The sequence below is a fragment of the Phascolarctos cinereus genome, unplaced genomic scaffold, assembly GCF_003287225.1.
Source record: "Phascolarctos cinereus isolate Bilbo 61053 unplaced genomic scaffold, phaCin_HiC Scaffold_9;HRSCAF=440, whole genome shotgun sequence".
Taxonomy (NCBI): Eukaryota; Metazoa; Chordata; class Mammalia; order Diprotodontia; family Phascolarctidae; genus Phascolarctos; species Phascolarctos cinereus.
This window is the reverse complement of record NW_027556402.1, coordinates 148,602,779-148,624,598: the sequence shown is the minus strand read 5'-3', so window position 1 is coordinate 148,624,598 and position 21,820 is coordinate 148,602,779. Positions and strand designations below refer to the sequence as shown.

General features: G+C 34.5%; 1 protein-coding gene across 9 annotated transcripts in view; it reads right to left on the bottom strand.

Moving 5' to 3' along the window:
* The window catches only part of FRYL (FRY like transcription coactivator), a 292,081-nt gene that overhangs the window by 97,789 nt on the left and 172,472 nt on the right, over positions 1 to 21,820 (bottom strand). For all 9 annotated transcript variants that reach the window (XM_020990364.2, XM_078148492.1, XM_078148491.1 and 6 more), the window contains 7 exons: positions 18,023 to 18,194; positions 13,529 to 13,661; positions 11,968 to 12,075; positions 8,576 to 8,813; positions 6,952 to 7,137; positions 6,711 to 6,797; positions 5,047 to 5,315 (listed from right to left, as the gene is read on the bottom strand). In XM_020990364.2, coding sequence (XP_020846023.1) covers positions 5,047 to 5,315; positions 6,711 to 6,797; positions 6,952 to 7,137; positions 8,576 to 8,813; positions 11,968 to 12,075; positions 13,529 to 13,661; positions 18,023 to 18,194 — 1,193 coding nt within the window. The remainder of the gene's footprint in view (positions 1 to 5,046; positions 5,316 to 6,710; positions 6,798 to 6,951; positions 7,138 to 8,575; positions 8,814 to 11,967; positions 12,076 to 13,528; positions 13,662 to 18,022; positions 18,195 to 21,820) is intronic.

The window sequence follows — 21,820 nt, the reverse complement described above, 5'->3', positions numbered from 1 at the left end:
AAAGCTTATGAAAAGGTTAATAAATTTCATGATTAAGAGATCATTGTTATGATCTAAAAAGCTGTCCTACGACTATGATTGGTAGAATGTTTGGTATAAATGAGAATTTTTCTGTATCTATTGAGATAATAATTTGGTTTAAGATAGTTTTATATTTAACCAAATTATGTTGATTTCCCCCGCAATGCTGAATTGTGCTTGTACTCCTGGTATACATCTAACTTGGTCATAATGAATTATTTCATAGATGAATTTCTATACTATGATGGAATTTCACCTAAAAATTTATATTCATTTGTGATATTGGTCTGCAGTTCTCCTTAGCTTATTCTACATTGGTTTAGGTGTTAGGACTATATTTGTTTCATAAATGTAGTTTGGAAAAGAACTGTCTTTCATAATTTTTGAGAATTAGTGTAGAATAATAATTTCTTTTAAAAAATGTGACAAAATTCTACTATAACTCCATCAGGACTAGGAGTTTTTTCCCCCTTTTGGTAGTTCCTTATGTAAATAAAGTGATTATAATGTTCATTTCACCCTTTGATCCATAGATTCCACTGCCAGATATTTTGCCCCCAAGAGATCACTGATAAAAAGAAAGGACTCATTTACACAAAAATACTTACAACATTTTTTTTTAGGTAGCAAAGAACTGGAAACAAAGTATATGCCTATTAATTGGGAAATGGCTGAAGAAACTGTGGTATATGAATATAATGAAAAAAATATTACTTTAAGAAGTGACAAATACCATGAATATAAAGAAGCATGGAAAGACTTACATGAACAGATACAAAGTGAAATAAACATAACCAAGTAAACAATTTACATAATGATCAGAAATATATAAATGGAAAGAATAACTACATAAAAAAGAAAAGGAGTTTTGCAAAGTTATAAAAGAGGAAGTTGGCCAGAATGAAGAAATATGAGAATGCACCGCCCCCAACTCCTTTGAAGAGATGAGGGGGCCAGGGGTATGAAACACTGTCATATTTTTTTTTAATATTTATCAGTTTTTCTGATTTTTTTCCCCTCTTCTTTCTCTTTTTGTTTTTTAAGAAAATTTTTTGGTGTATGACATGGCTTCTTGGAGGAGAGAAAGGAAAGAGGGAGAAATAAAAGGGGAAATTTAAGCATTGTAAAAACAAACAATATTAATGAAAATTTACTTTGAAAAGTAAGAAGGCATCATTGGTAAATTTGTAGAGGGCAGTTTTACTTTAAAAACAGATTATAAAAGGCTTAGAATACAGTGAAAGGACAAATAGAGGCATCTAATATAAATTCTCAAACAGTTTAGCCAAGAAGGGGAGAAGAGATATAGTAAAATAACTAAATGGGATGGTAGCATCAAGTGAGGCTTTTTTTTTTAAAGGATGGTGGAGACATGGATATGTTTGTAAGTAGAATGTTCTGTAAGCAGAAGATAAAAGAAACTGATGATAAGGGAGAGATTAAAGAAGACAGTGGGGATAATTTTCTAGAAGAGATTCAAAAGTGCACGTAAGATGGGTTACCTGTTGCAAGGGCCACCTCTTTATGTGAGGCAGGACTGAAGAAGGAGATAGTTGGGGGAGACACATGAGTACTGTGAGATGATGATGGAGGGAAGAGGAGAGAAGAGAAATCTCTTAGCTAGTGGTCTCAATTCTTTTTTTTAATGAAATATGGGACATCTTCAGCTGAAAGAGTGGAGATAAAAGAGCTGTGGGAGATCTGAGAAAAACACGAAAAGGTTAAGGAACAGCCTCTGTAGAGTGTGAGATAGAAAATTTATTACAGAGGGAGTAAAAGAATTACCTTGCTAAAAAGTGAGAGCCCAGTTGAGATTAAATAAAATATAAATTTATAGTGAAAATTTATACAGACTCAGTCACAATATATGAGTGAGCTGGTCATGTGGAAGGCAAAAATGGCTCAATCACTCAGATCCCTATCCTCACCATCCCCAATGATTATATCACTCATCCCATCCCTGACTTGACTGGATATATTATCAAAACACAAATCTCTGTGGACAGGCAGCTGCATAACAGACAGATGTACCCATCTATTAAAGTGTTGCCCTCCTTGTCCCGGTTAACGAAGTCTGCTATTTGGAGAGGGTATGACTGGAAAAGATCACACAGATGTATCTAACTAGCTGTATGCATGTTATGCTGTTGGTAAGGATGCACAAGCCATGAAAGCAGTTGTTGGAGAAGCCCTCACCTCAAATGACCTCTCTTATCTGAAATTTTTTGTAGAAATTTGAAAGGAACTTTATATGAAAACTGCACTGTCTTTGAAACTTTGGATATTGGTTGGCAGCTCCTTCTAATATTTGGCAGAGAAATGTTGAAGAGAATCCCTCAAAGCACCTTAAGAGAATTTTACCTTCGAGACTCTTTAATAAAGCACTAGCTTCAATCTCATTTCTGTGAAATATTGGTTTTATTCTTCCCTTCCCTCTCTCCCTATGCCTCTGTATTGGAGTTTACATGTTACCCTGCAATTAAAACAAAGAATAGGTAACATATTGTGCCAGTGTTCCTGATGTTTTAAACTTATAATAGACTTTAAAATATCCTCTATTCAAAAAGCCTACATTTTCAATGCTTTGTTAAAGTAGCTGCAGGGACTGAATTGAAGCTGTCTTTTATTGATGTGTTTGTACTTGATGGTGTACTTAATAGTCTAATTGCACTCTAATTATTTTGGTCTCTTGGACCTTATTTCTTTAAAACTCTTCATGAGTGTGGCTAGATGAAATTGTAATGTCTTGGGCCTCCAAATAAAGGGCAAACCTAAGTCTGTACAAGTTCTTCAGGAAGAGCCAAGAGGCATATATTTAATCCCCCTTACTTGAGAACATCTCCTTTAGTCTTCCTGCATACCACTTTTCCCCTGCTGTTGTCTAGAACAGATGGTACTAACTCTTGCCTGTTTGATGGACGGACTAGCAAGGGAAACCTTTTTTCTCTAACTTGTACTCTGTCTGATGATGAGGTTGATGATCTACATTATTTGATCCCAAAGCACAGGCAACCAATGGCCTCGATTCTGACTCTGGAGAGAGGAGGAACTCCTGGGTTTTGCTCCTACTCCTACAGTTAGGCACAAAAACTGTTCAACTGATATTTATATGGTGACACGGTAAGTTTCCTACTTTATCATGGTGATATTTATTGAGCCCCAAATGCAGACGACTTATGAAGTCCAGTTATTCTTGTCTGTGCTGCCAAAATCAATCAGCTTGTTGGAAATAGCACAGGAGTGGGCAAACCCACTATGTATTCCACCTTGTTAAGGCAAGTTAGCATTCTGACACACTATCAGTGTTTAAATCTCAAAAATGTTTACCAAAAACTGAAAGTATAACAGATGTGGAAAAGAGAACAACATGCTAGCATATGTAAATAGATATTTTGAACTCTATTACAGAGCATTCTGCTGAAATTTTCCATTTGGTCCGCCTTTCTGACCACCTTGGATTATCTAGGGTTAACCCTGTGGCACAAATATTAACACTGAGTTGTTCAGGATTCTAATTTGCTCCTTTTGGATGCTATCCTGCAGCTGTCTTCTATTGCAGCTTTTCCATTGTTTGGTCTCTTAGTGTTGTTTATAACCTCGGTGCAGTTGCAATTTCATTTCCAATGCATTCCATCCTAGAGCTGTGTAAAATCCTTTATTTTTCTTAGGGTAGGAGGAGGTTGTTAGCATGAAAATGTCAATGTAGAAAATGTGACATATATGCATATCATATGAAAAAAAATGTTAAACAAAATGGAAAAAAATTATAGTGAACTCAATCTGCATGGTTTTGTGAATTTCAATAGCATGTAAACAAAAGTAAAAAGGATGGATGGCAGGAGTAATCCAAGGTTGGAGTTTGGCAAAGTATGATTCCTAGTATGGCTGTGGGAGAGAGGGAAGGATTCGAGAGTGGAGGGTAGTGTAGAGTTGAACCAGTTCAGCAAGGATTGAAGATAAAAGAGGAGAGTGCAGTGCAAAGTTGATGGCATGGGAAAGAAGGGAATGAAGGTCATAGTGAGGATAAAGAACAAGACTAAGGGATGAATGGCTTAAGGAAAAATGAAATGGTAGAAGATTCAGATCAGATAAAGGAGTTTCAGAGTGAATGAACACAGAAATAGAACCTTTGTGGATAACAGCTAGATCAAAGTATGATTACTTCCTTCTCTGTGTTTAGCTGAGGTAAAGTAGAAGAGTAGATGTCATGGGAATTGTGTAGACTGAGGAACAGGGAAGCTACAGAATTAAAAGTCTGGTTCACTTCACCAATTTCGATTCTTTCACCATGCAATAACTGTTTTGTTGAGTTCTATGCAGTGCAGAGCCATTTTTTTTAAAGTGGAAAAGTGGAGAGGTGGATGGTGTGTGTCAACAATAATGATTCTATGACATCTACACATATGTCAATTTGATATGGTCTTTTTTGCCCCCACATCTCAAAAATACTTGTGAAAAATCAGGTAACCAGATCAACACCAAGTTGAGAGCTTTTAAGTACTCAGGGAATTAGATTTCTGCAGAAGCAAAAAAGAAGTTGGTAGACAAGTCTAGACAGCCAGAGGAAAATATGAGGATGTTGTTCTTATTTGGGAACAGATGAATTTAAGGTAGTGAAAAGGGAGTTAGGAGAATAACAAATTCAAACTCTGTTATTCTGTAATTTTGCTTACAGCCCTAGCAGCAGTCAAAATAAACCCTGAATGATATTAATAATGGGAATTATGAAATCAGGACAAATTTAGACAGATGAAAGCTTGGGTTTTCCCCAACTCATTCCATTCTCTTCAGGCCCTGTATCCTTTTATCCAACAGCCTCCCTTGCCCAATAGGAAGGGGAAGAAAGAGAGGGGAAAAAAAACAAGAGAAAGAGGTAGAAGAGATAGGTACATATGTTTCTGATGCCCACCATTCCCCCTTTTATTATAAGCATGTGACAGCACATTATTCCTTTGAGTTTCCCTATTTTCAGAACTAGTAAAAATTATAATATATTCATTTAAATTACAATCAAGAGGAACTCACTTTATATCAACCTGTGGAGATAACAACTGAAGTCTTGTGTAGGCAAACATCCAAGCATAGCTCACAGCAGTAGAGCAGTATTTTGGAAGATTTTCTTGTTTCATAAAACTTGACAGACTAATTATCCACGGATCTTGCCCCTGAGTCACATGTGCAAATATCCATATATGGGATGGACTGATCACATCAAACTGGTGGCTGATAGGAGAGGAGCTCCACTCAGCCAATGTCTGCAAATCTATGGAGCCAGGGCAATATAATAAAGTTGTCTGTGGAGAAAAAAATTTTACATATTCAGAGCTGCTTCAATGCTTTGTAACATGAACTGGGTTTAATATCAATAGATACTCAGTCTTTTGACTCTAAGTGGCAAATAGATTCCATTTGACTTTGCTACTAAAATTGCTAGAGAAAACCAAAGTAAAATAAAGGTAGCAGGTTTTTTTTCCCCATGTCCTATGTAATTCTGTTTCTTTGTTTAGAAGAGTGACTCATTTATAAGGTACACATTCTCAAAAATTTGCCTATTGAAACTTGTATTAAACTGAAGAACTAAATGTTACCTTCAATTTTGTTCAAATATTATAAGATAGAGATCACCTGAATTGGAAAAAGCCTAAATTGGAAGAATAATGAGCCCAATATTAAAAAAAAAATACAACAATAAAATTACTTTCAGGTAGTTATTTCTAAACTGAATAGATTTTTAAGCACACCTGGATTGTCAAAAGAACCAGGTGTTTTATTAATCATAAGCAAAAAACATGTCTCCACATTCTTAGAAAGGTACTCCTTTCTGCCCCCCCCCCAAAAATCCTGAGTAATAAATTTGGTAGATATTCACATAATATTCTTAGTCTCTATCATTTCAAAATAAATACATTTAAAAAGTATCATTTTATAATCTAAAAAGGAAATTAAGTAAAATATACACACATTTCCTTAAAGGATTGATTTGTTTGTTTTTTAAATGAAGCATTAGGTATTTCTTTCTACTACATTTAAGATAGTTAAATCAATTAAGAAAGTAGGAGTTGAATGATCTCTGTATTAGCTGCTTCACTATTAACAACACATTTTTATTCTTACTCATTTGAACACAATATTTTGAAAATAAAATTATACCACATAGGCTCTAATATACCATGGACATTAACAGGATCATATTTCTAGAGCTGGAAAGGATCTTAGAGGCCATTTAGTCCAACCACATTGTTTTATAGGTGTAAAATCTGAGGTTTAGGGAAATTAAGTGACTTACTCCAGGTCACACAGACATATCACATATCAGAGACATGATTTGAACTCAATTCTTTTGACTCCAAAATCTGTGCTCTTTGCAATATATATACTACACTGCCAATTTGGAAACAATGTTATTCCATGAAAATCAAATATATATTCTAGCTATTTAGATTATGCATGTGTTTTGGCATTATATATTTGACTATTGCAGATTAAAAATATCAAATATGGTACAATTTAATGCCACCTTATTGTTATATTTGTACATAGGCTTTATAATTTGAAGAGTGCATTCATGTACATTATTTCCAAGGTAAATCTATCACAGAAAACTTAAACCAAAGAAATATATGGCCTAAGTTTAAAACAATATTCTTAGGAAGGCAACATTAAGGTAAAAAAAAAACCCACACTCTTACCTGATCAGCCCCTGTGAGGTGTATGAAGCTCTCAAGAATGGATGGGCTCAATCTGTCCATAACATCTATGGCCAATTCATCATCACCCTAAAAATAATATATATACATATATATATGTAATCCGCTGAAAAATGTAGCAATTCTTAAGAAAAGTAAACTAAGGTAATTATATATTAGAATCTAATTATAACACTATTTGCTGCAGAATGGACAAAAATTATCTGAAATTTCTTCATCTTACCTTAGAAATTTCCAAAAGTGCAAATAAAGCTCGTATTTCTCTAAGGACACTGACAGCTAATCTCCTAGTGGCAGGACGACTGCTACAAAGAATGACAAGTGCAAATCCTTCCACCACATGGAATACGTTGGAATATGGGATCCTCTCCAAAGGAAGCGTATGAGCAGCTCCATTAGATATGTCGCGCTTTAAGAAATTAAATCAGTTACTGAAAACTTTCTGATAACAGTAAAAACAAAACAGGAATTTACAATATACTAATCATGAATAGAAGTATGCCCTTTTTCAAAAAAAAACCTAGTATGTAGAAATCCAGTTTAATAATAGAAAAATGAAAGAATGACTACTTCCATTGCAAAAATATAGTTACCATTGCCAATGAGTTCACCACAAGATTCTTTTAAATTATTATATTGAACTACACAGCAGAGAACAAAAGAAAATCTACAAGGAAGCAAAGAAAAAGCTGGGTAGCTTGGAAAACAATGTGTAGTATTTATTATATAGGTTTTCTCAAAATGGAAATTTATTGTTTTATATTGAATCCTCTTTTATGTTCTGCTGTGTACGTGGCAATATTCTTTTTTTTTTCTTTTCTCATTTTGTATTTAAGTTTAAAATGAATAAAAATTTGCCAAAAAAATTATTACACTGAAAATAAGATTTGGTACAAAAATGCAGACAAGCAGAGGCAAAGAGCCCTGGAGCAGGGGCTACAAAGATTCAGGTTTCAGGCCCAGTTTTTGTTACAAAGTAACTATACAGCATTCAAGAAGACCTGGAACCTCTCTGGTAGGGACCTGCTTTATCCAGAGGTAAAATGAAGGAGTTGGACCTGATCATCTCTACAATTCTCTTATTCCACGTCATTCTTACTATCAATCAATAAACATTTACTGGGCATCTAAAATAAAAGTACAATAAACACCTCTACTGTTTGCTTGAAAGAAACAATGAAGGATAACTTGGAGCAACAGGCATTAAGGTGCTCTAGAGCAAAAGACTAGTAAGAATTTCTTATACCCCAAGTACGGTTTCTTTCCCAAAAGGAGACCATCACTTCTGAGCTACCAAACGCAGAAGGACAGAGAGGTTATGGTACATAAAGGGTACAGAAATGTATAAATCTCTTAAGAGGGAAGTAATCTCAATGAATTTTTTGGGAACTAAAGATGAACGGCACAGAGGTGATCCGGTAATATTATAAAGGCTATAATGGCTGAGCGTAAGTTCTGAAAGGTACTATCCCAACCTGGAAAGGCTTATAACATACATGAAACCCGTGTCATTCAGGGTAAATAAGCTCATTGCTAGAAAACTAGTCAATAAATGATGACTTCTTTTAAGACTACAAGAGCTACAGCAACTGAACAAACACAGGATTTGCACTATAATTTAATGTAAGGAGTAAGCACACTGATGAAATTAAGCATCTTTTGAAGTGGAAAAAGAAAGTATAATTTGTGGTTATGTCCATGTACATCTTGGCATTTCTAATAACTTGCACTTTTATAATTAAATACAATGATTCTATTTTTAAGAGGAAGAAGTAAAGATATCTTCAAATATTTTTATAGTAGATTTGCTGTTGCTTAGATACAAAGTATTATTAAAAGCATAATACCTGTGAGTCTTGGTTTTTAATGTGCATTTGGGCTGCTTGTTTCCACTGATTTATTAACTGCACCAACATTTTTACAGCATTGTCAAGAAGTGTAGGATGGACATCAGTAACTTCACGAACAATAAAATAAACAAATCCTGAAAGAACATCTTCCCGCCAATCTGGAAAATCAAGCATTAGTGCCTGCAGAGTATTGAAAGCCAGAGCACGTAGTTCTTCATCCATATGAATTGTGAGCCTACCAAGAACAAAATTTAGTCAGCAAGCTTCAAAACCTTTACAAAATTGAGGTAAGCTTAAGCCTGAAAATGCACGTTTTCAGCTATTACATGAGAAATAACTAGAAATATTCAGTCAGAGTTCACTGGGCCCTTTTTTTGTTCCCCTCCCATGCGTGCATTCATCTACAGATATTTCCTCCCATTTAAAACTAGCCTTTTCATATAATTATTTCAGCAAGAAGCTTGATCATTATCAATCACTAAACTATAAAAGGAAGATGAAATACATTTCATTTTGAAACTCATTTATCTTTAAAATTAGTCTCCTAATCAACATATATTTTTCCTAATTTTTCTTATAGTTAATAATCATTTTTGACTATATATATGGGAAAAGTCTTGTTAGAGCACCATCTCATGCTACTATTTTAGTCCTCTACTGTCACTGGGATGGACATCAATTATAAAAATTGTTTCTATCTACAACAACAAATTGTGATACTAACAATACAGCTAAATATAAGATGGCTGATTATGAACAAAATGCAACAAATCATAATGCAATATTTTAAAAACAATTCTTGGAGATGGGAGTGAAAAAAGGAACTTAAAAGATCAGATAGCAAACACAGGAGAAATGAAGTAAATAGAATAAGAGCAGAGCAAGAAAGAAATGATTAAGGAAATGAAGTTGAAACAAAATAGGAGAAAGCCTTCAAGATTAAAGAGTCTATGTCTACATATGATAATAGGAAAGAAGACCTGGTAAAGTATTTTTTTAATCATGAAAACAATAAAGGGAAATGAATACAATTTTTTTTAAACAAGACTTTACATAGAACGTAAGGAAGTGAATGATTAACAAGAAAACCATAAAAAGAAATGGCTGCAGTAGAAAGAATAACCAATAATTTATTAATATGAGAACAAGAGATTCAAATCCTGGGCAGGAAGAAATAATTTTGGAGAATGACTATAAGGACAAATGTATCTGAGTTAGAAATAGCCTGAATGAGTAAGATAAGTAGGTAGTATTAAAAATATGCCACAATTACATGCTTGGGAAGCTGGGAAGATGGAGTTATCCACAATGACAGAGGAGAAGAGTTGTGTGGTATAGGAGAAAGGAGATATCACAGTCTTCACCCTGCTGACCTCAGTTCTGGTCTTCACTAAGCCAACCTTCAACTGACAATGAGACTGAAGAGAAAATTGATGACAGCTAGGTAGACTTGGGAGCAAGTCACAAAGCAGCAGTATTTACACAAGAACATAAGAAATGACATATAGGGTCAGACCAATGGCCTATCCAGCCAGTACTCTAGCTCTGTCATTCTGTAAGAGAGGATGTTTACTGCCTTCTATGACATTGATCTTAAATGGTTATCCCAGTATCCCTAGCTACCCCATATAAGCATTATGGATCTATTACCCATGAAGTCTATACAATTTCTCAGGGTAACATTTCATAAATTTACTACCTGCTATGTAAAGTCACATAGTATTCCAGTTTGGCTAATTAAAGCCTTGAAGATTTATAAGCATTCCTTAGAGACTAAATATAAGTCAAATATCACTATGACAAAATCTAAAAGTGATCCAAAATTTTCTATCATAGTGGAATTTCACCACAGTTAAGTATATCAACAGGAAATCATTCCTAATCTATGGTATCTGGAAACAATATAGACTATCTTTTCTGAAGTAAATGAATTAACAATTACAAAAAAAGAAACAAAGCAAGCTGTGAGGCAAACTGTCATTTAATTTGAAGAGATAAAGTGTATGCATTTTATCTTCTTGGAGTTTTTTTTTTTAATGTGTTTATGATTTCACTTTGGTGGGCAATGTGTTTAGGCTTCTTTTGGGGGAGAGAAAGATGAAACTGTTGGGATCACTGGAATGCTTAAGGTAGAAAAACTGAATGGAAACTGAATGGGAATTGTGGCTTGTGGAATTTTTAAGGTTCATGACATCATTAAGGGCTCAACTTTACTAAAAGTATTTTGTCTTTGTTTTAACCTTTCAACTGCTACCAGGTTAATTGTAAAACAAACAAACAAAAAAAACCCAGCTTGCTCTCACTAAAAAATTACAGCAAGCATTTCTTTGAGTTAAATCAAATCAGAGAACACCTAAGGAAAGCAGTGATTTTGTCCCAAGGTTCCTTAGATCCTTGACAACAAATACCACTCTACTCAATAATTTCTACTTGAAACATCTCAGAGTGTGTACGTGTAAGTGCATGTGTGCGAACACGTGTATCTGAAGGCGAGGGCGATGAGAAATGCATGGGACATATGTCCCAGAAGTCAATAGGAGAGTGAGAGAAAAAACTCCAAATGAGGAATATCCTTATCTGTAAAATAAGGGGTTTGAATGAGAAGGGATCTTTAAGACCCCTTCCTAATTCTACAGTCTATGACTGCATGGCAAGTGTATGGGCAAATACAGGCAAATGTAACTAACTGGGAATACTGCTGATAATGTTGTAAAAGGTAACTGTTAAATATACTACACAATTGTTCACTTCGCTATTCTAACTATACCAGCAAAGGAGCACGGTTACTATGGAGTCCTTAAGCAAAACTTGGAAATATTTTTGGTACACAGATAAGGGATTTTAAAAAATGTTATTTTCAGTAAAAAGACATAACTTCTACTAACAATACCAATAAAAAAGAGAACAATGGTCAAACACCAGAAGTTCACCAATGGAGAGAAATGAAAATGAGATGTCAAAGCAACAGTTGGAGAGGTAGATTTAATTTTAGCATTTGTCCAAATAAACATGAAGATGTCCTAGGCATTATACACGATAACTATGATGCAGGGGTGTAAGTCCCAAGAAATAGCATGGAGAGTCACAAGATGTAAAAATTAAGAACCAATGAGGATAGATCCAAAGCACAGACAATATAGCTGAAAATTTGAAAAGCGAGATTTGTAGGGGATCCAAGACAAGACACGGAAGTTAAAATGAATAGAAATCACAAGCTTGACAAAGAGTTAAGAGAAAAAGTGATAATTACGATGCCAAATAAAATACAGGGTTTAAAAATTATTTTATTCATTCATTTCAAAGACAATAATAACAGCTGCATTTGTCATCTAAAGTCCAGGTACAAGTATTAAAATTACCATAGCAAATAATTGCCTTATTTCATTTACCTTGCTAACAACTCAATGAGGTCAGTTCTGCTCATACCATCTGGAATCAATCTTGGGATAGCAGCAATACACGTCCTAAACAAATCAATCTTCGGTTTTCTCTCACCCCTGAAAAATAAATTATATTAAGTGCAAATCATTAGTGGAATTAAAGCATTTAGAGTACTTAAAATCTAATCAATAACCATATTCTAGATAAAAATACAGAAAATAACATTAGAGATATGGAAAAGCAGGATTATAAACTAAACTGGCAAACAGAAAGTACAAAATCAACACAAAGAAGAATCCAAAAATAAATGATGTTATGATGCATTGCACAACTCGACAAGCACTCAATAGTACTATCAAGTTTATGTTTGCTATCTGCAAGTGACAGGAAAATTCAAGAAAGCTTGGGAAAGTTGAAGAAGGCCAAGGCTGTTGTCTTCATAGTCTTTTACTCAATGTGAGTGAATGCAATTTACCAATAAAAAAAACCTACACTAAGTCACTATTATATTCATTCTACCCATTTTACATTTATAGAATTCAAGGAAACAAACCAGGAAGACTTTATACATTTGAGGAATTCTGAATCAAAACAGTATTGATAAATTTTCTTCATATCTAAAATACCTAATTTACATCATCAGCTCATTTGGTGAAGAACAGGTCTTAACTAAGGTGATCACATAAGACTATTTTTAGGCAGAACTCCTCTGTCCTACCCTGGTAAATTGGATGGCAAATATGATGAATTCTTACCATAATACCTAGCCTGAACAGAAATTACTACTACTCGGAAGGAGAACCAGGAACACTGGGTTGAAGTTTCAGAGAAGTAGATTTAGGATTCATATAGGGAAAAACCATATTAGATTTAGGGTTTCAAAAAATGGGGAATGCACTGCCTCCAGAAGTAGTGGGTTCAGTAGAAGTCATCAAGGAAAAAGTGGATGGCTGTTTTGGGGTATGTGATTGGGGGCATGGGGGAAAAAGAGAATTGTTCAGGAATGGTTTGAAATAGAAGGTCCCTTCCATACTCTGAACTGCCAGGGTTAGTTTCTATCAAAATGCTTGGGGTATAACAATGTTACAAAGACAATTCTGAAACACACAAGAAAACTAATCAGTACAATGACCAACCAAGATTCTATAGGACCTGAAACCTCCTGAGAGAGGTGGCAGACTCTCAAGATACACTTTTGGAGATGGCCAATGGAAGAATTTTTTTTGAATGACTACATATATTTGTTACTTGGTAATATTTGTTTTTCCCCCCTTGGAGGTAAGGAGACAGGCAGCAAAGAGAAAACAAATGGCTGTTAATTGAAGAAAAAAATAACTTCATCCTTTTTTTAAAAGGAAACAACTCAACAACATTAAAATGATTTTGCAGCACTTCAAAAACAGCGGGACGGGGATTTTAAAGGAATATAATATAAAACGACCAAAGGCCAATCTGGGCACACTTAAAATAAGAGATTCCTTTAGCTGAGGAGCAGGTAAGTAGGAAGGTACCAATCTTTATTCAGATAATACACAAAGAAACAGCACAGAAAAGTAATTTATTACATACGTGATCATATCTTCAGGCTCTTTATTAGACATCTGTATGCTAGTCATACACATTGGTCTTCCAACTTCTTTGTCTAAATGTCTAAGTATGCTGTCTAAAGCTTTTCTTACTTGAGGGTAATATATTGACATTCCTGAAAAAGAAACAGAACAGTGCTACTTTTTCTTACATAATTTTTGCCTTAATGATTTCTCTTACCACCTCAAGCTAAATATTAATGAATCACAACTATGAAATAATGTTGTTAATGCTTTGACAATTTTACAGCTGAAACATATGATAAAATATACATCTGATTAACTACAACAAACTTTCAATACCAGGCTGGCTTCCTTCTGCCACTCAGAAAAATTCCACCACAGAGTATTGGTTATGGACCCTCAAAATTTGTTAATTTTAATACTGGCAAAAGAAAACTATTATTACTAGCAAACACATGCTATTTAATTATCAATTTTTTACTACTATTACTTTCAAGATTACTGGTTTATTCTAGTTGTTTTGTTGACATTTTACTTAAGACACTCAGCAGTGACAGCAATTAATCCATATATAATTACAGCTTTATGGTAATCTCTACTGTTATTTTGCTCCTTACACCCAAACTCCTGACCATCTTTACAGCTTTTGGGAAGCTATCAGAAAGGCATATATAAAAATAGAAATGCTATTAATTCTTAGCACAGAATTAAGAAAGGAAGAAAGAATAGAGAAATTAGACAGTATCCTATTTGCTCTGAAAATGAGCCCATTTTCAAGGTAACTGCAAAAACTCACTATAAAAACAAATATTTTCTCCCATGACATGCCATTTTGGATTACTCACACCTCTCCTCTATTATAGTCTTGACAACAAACAAGAATTGAACAATACAAATAAAAAACCTTGTTGTATTATTTGCCATTTTGAATGCTTAAGTCATAACATTCCTTCATTATTAGGGATAAGGGAGAAGTCACTGAATGAACATTACTAAAAAAAATTATAGTTTATAAAAGAAAAATAGTTCACAAAACAGTCCTTCAATCTCTCAACACACATCCTTACATAAAGGTTTAAAAGAACTGACTCTTAAAATTAATTTCATAAGATCAGATACTTGGAAGTGAAAAGGATCTTAAACCTCCAACCACCTAATGTTAAAAATGAAGTAAACTGAGGCCTAAGGAATTAAGCGATTTGCCCAAGATCACACCCAAAATAAATGGCCTTCAAGATTCAAATCCAAGTTCTCCACTTCCAAGTACAGTTCTGTTACTGCTGCCTATGTAGCTTCTCTCATGCTATTAACAGATATATATAGCATCTACTTCTCTTACTCAACATTTCATCAAAGGGTGTATCTTTCGTTTCTAAAATGCCTAGGATAGGCTTATATTTTATAAAGAAAGTAGAGTAAAACCAAAGTGCTCTGGCAATTGCAAGAAATCAACACTACATCAAATACAACAGTCATAATTTACAAAAAACCAAACTGGAAAAAAGCAGGGCATGACGTTAAAAGATGTGCCATGGCTGTCCACCTCAACAACCAGAAAATCAAAAGCCATTTAACTAACATCACTGACTACGTGCCAAGAACTGCGCTGTTACAGAATGGAAAGAAATCAGACAATGTTGCTGCCCTTTATGGTCATATAATCAAGTAGGGAAAAAAGTCATGAAAGAAAGACTGTGACACAAATCAGAAAATAAGTGCAAAGGAGGAATCCAAACAAAAAATTATGAGGAAAGCTGAGCCTAGAAGGGAAGCCTAGAAAGGAGGGGAAGGATTTTGATTTACTAAGAAATAGGAAAAGAATATGGAGGAAGGACCCATTCTGAATGGGAGAATGGCAAGAACAAGGAGACAAAGAGGGAAGGGCAGGATGAAAAGGACTGGTAAGAACAAAGCCTACCTGGAATATAGGCTTATAAAGGAGAGTCTGTAAAGGCATATAAAAACTGTAAAACACCCACTGGAAGTGGGAAGAGTGACATGAGAAGAGCAAGGCATATTGAAGAGCTATAACCAGCTAACTGTGAAGAAGTAAGAAAAGATGAAGATCAAATAGAGACATGATAAAGAACAGAAACGCATTAGAAGAATGGAAAAGTAAAAGGGGAAACAGATGTAAAATTAACCCTTAGTTAAACAGAATATTAATTTACCAAAAAAATCCCATTTCCCAATCACGCCAGTGAAATGCATTAAATTTGACTTGAAAAAGGAATGTGAAATCAAACAACTTTAAAACAGCAAAAAGAATCCAGTCTAGACATGGTTTGACCAGATTTCTCCTACTGTAAAAGAAGTCTACCTGGCACTTAGATTTTTTAGGTTAGAAACATTAACAACAAAATCTCCTGGAGAACTTTAAGTTTCTCAAGGGATAATTACGAAGAATCCACTTTTACTTTTCCATAAGTCTGAATTCTAATGGTAGGCAGGAAATAAACAGTTCATTTTTCTTTAAAGCCTATACAATGTAAATTGGGGGCATCACAGTAGTAATTAGCCAAATTACAAACTAAAATCTGGGAATAATAATACTGAAAACATGGAATTATTTGCTTAAAATTTCTCCTGGTTCAAAAACAATCCAACAGAATTACATTAATTTAAAAATGAATTAAGCCAGTGTAGGAAGCTGATAGATTTAGGGGCAGTATCAGTGGGTAAGCAGGACAAAGGTCGCCGGCTCCGCCCATTCTTTAAACAATGAAGCTCTAGAGTAACTGAAAAGGCACTGCAAGATTTTAAAAGGCAGCTCTGACCTCAATGACGTTTGACTGCATTGGTTAGGTAGGCATTGGTTCTGACTCACAGAAGAGCTGAATAAACCATAAACTATGAGTTATACTGACAAAAAGGGCTTTAAGAACTCTTCTGCAGGGTATTTAGCAGTTGCAGTAAAACAGCGAACAAGCAGATTTTTTTTTGTTTGTTTGTTTATTTTACGCATTTGGGGTTAAGTAACTTGCCCAAAGTCACACAGCTACTGAGTGTTCTGTGTCTGAGGCCTAATCTGAACTCAGGTCTTCCTGACTCCAGGGCCAGTGCTCTATCTACTTCGCCACCTAGACAAGCAGATTTTAATATCAATTCAGCAGGTGGCAGCTCTGTGTCAAACTAGCAGATATCAGTACATCACAGAGCACAGTTCAGTAATAACATCAACAGATCAGATGACATTAACAGCTCTCCAGGGAAAAAGAAAAGTGTTTAAGCTAACAGGCAACTCTAACAGTTATCTCTCAACAGATTTAGTATGAAAATCTGGCAAAAGCATACCTCCACATCTATCTATCTATCTAGCGTTTTTTTTCCTCCCTGCTAAGTACCTAACTATTGTTTAAATTACTTCGATTTAATTCAGTATGTCCACTTGTTTAGTCCAGTACAAAGAAATATAAAGATATGTGAGCTGTGCCTTTGATTAGATGTTTACCCAGGACATGACTTGAACCTGAGTGTATCTTTCAAGAATCCATGTTTCAGGGAGTCTGAACTAAGTCATTTAATTTTTACTCTTTGCCATGCAAATCTTAATACTACAAAACAGGAAAATTAAATTTAGTGATTAATTTTCTTTATACATAAAAATAATGACAGCTAAAAATAGCAGCAGGTACAGATGGGAGAAAAAAAGAGATCTGGAAAGAAAACATTTTAGAGGGAGGTATGCTTTCTTACAGCCATTCAACTATGAGCATGAGTTCTGCATTTGAAAATCAGAGCATGGAATAACAAAGTGCTGGGCTGGGAATCGAGACACTTGAATTCCAGTCACTGCTTAATCAATAAATAAATGAGTGGGCTTAACAGAGTCAGTTTCTTCACCTATAAAATTAAGGCAAGAATGAAAGATAAGAGGAGTTTGGTTCTTTCCTTAGATGTAGGGCTCAAAAAAGGAAAGAAACAGATAATGGGAACAGGCAGGAAAAACCTGTTGCTTTTTTAGATGGAAGGACTTCAACTTTGAATCCTGTCTTGAGGTCAGCTTCACTACAGTTAAAGAGATTATACACAGGAATAATATATGTTCACTTCAAGAATAGGAAAATGTATGATAGAAATTATACAAGGATATACAGAATTAAAAGGACAATAATATCCAAAAGGATAGGTGAAAAACATCTTTTTAAAAAGTTACTTACTCTAATTCAGTAGTGGGCAATCTGCAGCCTTGAGGCTACATGTAGCCCTCTAGGTCCTCAAGTATGGCCCTTTGATTGAATCCAAACTTCATAAAACAAATCCCCTTAATAAAAAGATTTGTTCTGCAAAATTTGGACTCTGCCAAAAGGCCACACCCAAGGATCTAAAAGGCCACAGGTTCCCCACCAAGTTTTGAAATGACAAATTAACTCAACCGTTCAAATTATTTCAAGGGTATATAATTGGATTTATGATGTAAAAAGTTATAATTCTAAAATTATATTCTACATACAATTCTAAAACATTAGAAGCATTAAAATAAATTCACTATTACAGATACATAAACACTAACCTATGACTTTTGCTTCTTCATCTGTCAAAGTTTTATTAAGAAAAATTTTCTTTACACGAAGAGTGTTTCCTGAGGGAAGAATGACTCCTGTGGTTGGCATTGGTGGCTCACCATCTTTCTGCTGCAAACTGTCTGCTATCACAAGGAAGACTCTGAGACCAATGTTCATCCTCTTCAAAGAAAAGGTGCAAAATGAAGAAATTAGAGCCTACAGTGTCATAAAAATGATCTTTTCTACTGATTATTATTAATTTTACAAAAATAATATTAAATTTACCAAAAAATATTATAGTACACATGAGAGCAAGGAAAATCTTCCTGTTCATCTTGGATAGCCAACCTAGGAAACCAATTCTGAGGACAAAGTATATACCAGAAAGTATTTCTGAGGTGTAACAGGTACCAGTTGTCATTCTACCATATTTTACATAGGGGGAAAAGCCTCTACTGATTAGTTTATAAGAGAAAAGAGTTGTAGCTCATTCTGCCCCCTATTTTCTGGCTTCGTACCATTGAAAAAATACTTAACAAAGAGGTATCCAACATAAGGTATTTGGCAGAAAGTGTTGCCTGCTCTAAGCAAAAACTGCTTGTTTCCACCATAGGCCAGGTTATTACTACTGCTAAATGAAATTAAGATAAAAAAAAAAGTTGAGGGCTGATGTCTCCTAAGGGATAGAAAGTCACACAGAAGAGGCCTTGATATGAAAAACTGTCAGACTTTGCTTTGGAAGTAAAGTTGTTACTGGATGTACAGACTAGGAGGCTCTTCTGTCTCCCTGAGACTATCAATGATCATTTTAGCTTCCTACTGTTCCAAAGTATACCCTAACATGAGACATAACCTTTCTGAATACTTTTTTTTGTTTTCTAATTAGTTTGGCAGACATACTGTTCTCTCTCACCCAACTGTTTTACATGTTAAATCATAATCTATTTTCAAAACATGTCACTACTTAGTGTTTCATTGAAATCAAATAATATTTTAAAATAGGAAAGTTAGAGAATGGAAAAGAAACACCATCCATCTCAAGAACTTAATTATAACTTATAGGTTACAAATATACTTGACCACTTTGATTCACAAAACACTATTGAGAAAACACAGCTAAAGCAAAAAGACAGTAATATTTTATTATGTCTCTTAAATCATTACTGCTTGTATATATTAGTCACTATGAAGCTATAATGTCTGTATCTATATTTTTCCTTTATGTCTACCGCTTCAAATGCTTTCTCCACTACATATCCCAAGAATTTAATCTCATTAACCAGATCTTTATACAGCTACTGGCTCTACTTGTGTTCCCCTTTTAAGACTCAAAGCCTCAATTGCATTAAAATTATTAAGCTTCTTTGCTTCAAATGGAGAGGGAAAGGAATGCTTCCGTTGATGCCATCACAGTTCTAATTATTTTTTCTACAAAATTAGTCTGAAAAAATTCAGTAGTAAAAAAATGTGTAACTAAATTGCCTTGATCCTCTTAATATTTCACAATTCATATTTTTGCACAGAGCAGAACCTGAAAAACCTCATCCTTTGCAGGAAATCTCTCCTTCAATGTGGATACTGCTAACGAGTATCCACATAATAGTTGCAAACACATGTCAGCTGGCCCAGCTGTTCTTCCAATCTGCTTTCTTTAAGTGCCTTTTCTATTTTCTCATACAGTACATCAACAATCAGGAAATTAATAGAGTGAAATGTAGCAGATAGACTGTTATTAATGTAGAAGATAATTTGTTGCAAAAGCATGAAGAAATCTTTTCTATTTTTCGTCTTTTTTTTGTTCTTCTTTTTACTTTCAATGTTCTTGCTAAGATTTGGTTAAATTGGGTCTTTTACCAGACTTTTGGTAAGCCTTTTTGCCCCTCTACCAATTCCACTTCATGAAAGAATATTACTTATAATTTTTTACCATCTTCCACATAATTTTATAAATAAGTTTATATGGTATCAGAGTTCAGTCTGGCTGCTGAATCTCTCTTCTTGTCAAAGATATTAAGTATCTGCCCCTTTGCTGCAAATAAATAAATGCCTGTTGCCTGAGACAGTTTCTATGGTCTTTAGTCTCTTTGTTATGGCAATGGATTAATTTCAGTTAAACTTTTAAAAATGGTGCCAATATCGGTTATTTGACTATTTTACTGTTTTTTAAAAACATTATTATTACTTGTTAATGACTAACCCTGCCTCACTAGAACCTTCCCTTATAACAAAGGAGTACAAGCTAAGTGAAATCAACGCACACAATGGTCAAGTTTGACAAAATATACCTCATTTCACAGCTGTACTGCACCACCTCTCTACTCAGAAGAAAGAAGCTTTAGTCCTCTCAAGTCAATGTTCACCATATACAGATTAGAATTATGATGCCTTTCAGAGTAATTTCTTTTATGTGATTGTGGTCATTATACAGGTTCTTCTCACTTCACTCTCCATCAGTTCATATGGGTCTTGCCATATTGCTCTGAATGCTTAATATCTGACTTGCATATAATCACACTAATACAATTCTTTTATATTAATATGCCACACTTTTATCAGCCTCTTTCCACATGCAGCAAAATGCACTTAATTCCAACTCTTTTCCAGAAGAGCTGAACCAATTTACAACTCCAAAAACAGTTGCATTTGTGAACTAGTTTTCCCAAAACCTGGCCAGTATTTATTATCATATTTTTCCCCCTTCATTTTTCTGAATAGTGTGTGTAAACAGGTCAGTCTGAAGCTAGGATACCATGTCTTTTTTCCCATTTTCTGGTATTATTCTTTGTTCTAAGGAGAAGCTGGTTCAGAATTTACTGACAGAATTTACTCATTAGTAAGTCAGTTCCTGTTTGTTAAAAATACAATCAATTTCTTCTCTAGGATGTTATCTGGTGCTTGCTATGCCCAGTGTTTCTCAACTCTCCCCTTTAATAAAGTATTCATGGTATATAGGCATGAGATGTTCATACAGTTTTCAAGTCTTTGGTCTCATTTCTTAATCCCAAGACATCTTTTCAACATTTTTTTAGACATCCTCCTTTATGCCTATTTTTTCACCATCAATGTTTTAATATGGAAGGTCTTATTTAGCTTGTAAAATTTATGTTGCCTCAACCTTTGCAACAGTTGTTGGCACATAAGCCACAGTAACTTTCATGGAGTGGCCTTTTTACAAATATTTATATTGTTCCATACAGTGATGCTTCTTGTTTCCTATGAATACATGAGAAAAATCACCTACCCCAATTTTTTTATTCTTCTACCCAAAGAAAATCGGGAAGCTATTCTTCTATTTAAGACAACTTCTTTTTGTCTTCTGGTTCCAAGAGAATGTTCCAGAATCTGTGCTTGGCCTTTAACTGTTTCTATTAATGTCTCAAATGAAGGCATATTTGGCATGTTCATCAAATTTATTGGGGATCCCATGCTGAGAATGATCACAGAGTCAGGATCCAAAAGGATCTCGACAGGTTACACAGCACTGGGATAAATCTAATAAGATTAAATTCAATAGGGATAAATAAAAAACCTCAAACTTCAGCTCAAAAAATCAACTTCCTAAGTACAGTTGGGGAGGCACGGTTTGACAGCAATTTCTTTGAAAAAGATATGGGGTTTTAGTGGACTGCAAATTCAAAATGAGATAGCAGTATAATGTGGTAGCAAAAAAAGCTAAATTAATCTTGGATTGAATTAAATGAGGCTCCCCCAGGAGAGGGATTTAGAGATGACAGAGCTTCAGTTTGTTGCCCTCATCAGCCCTTATCTATGTTCAGTTTCTGGCTGCCAGTTTCAGAATGACAATG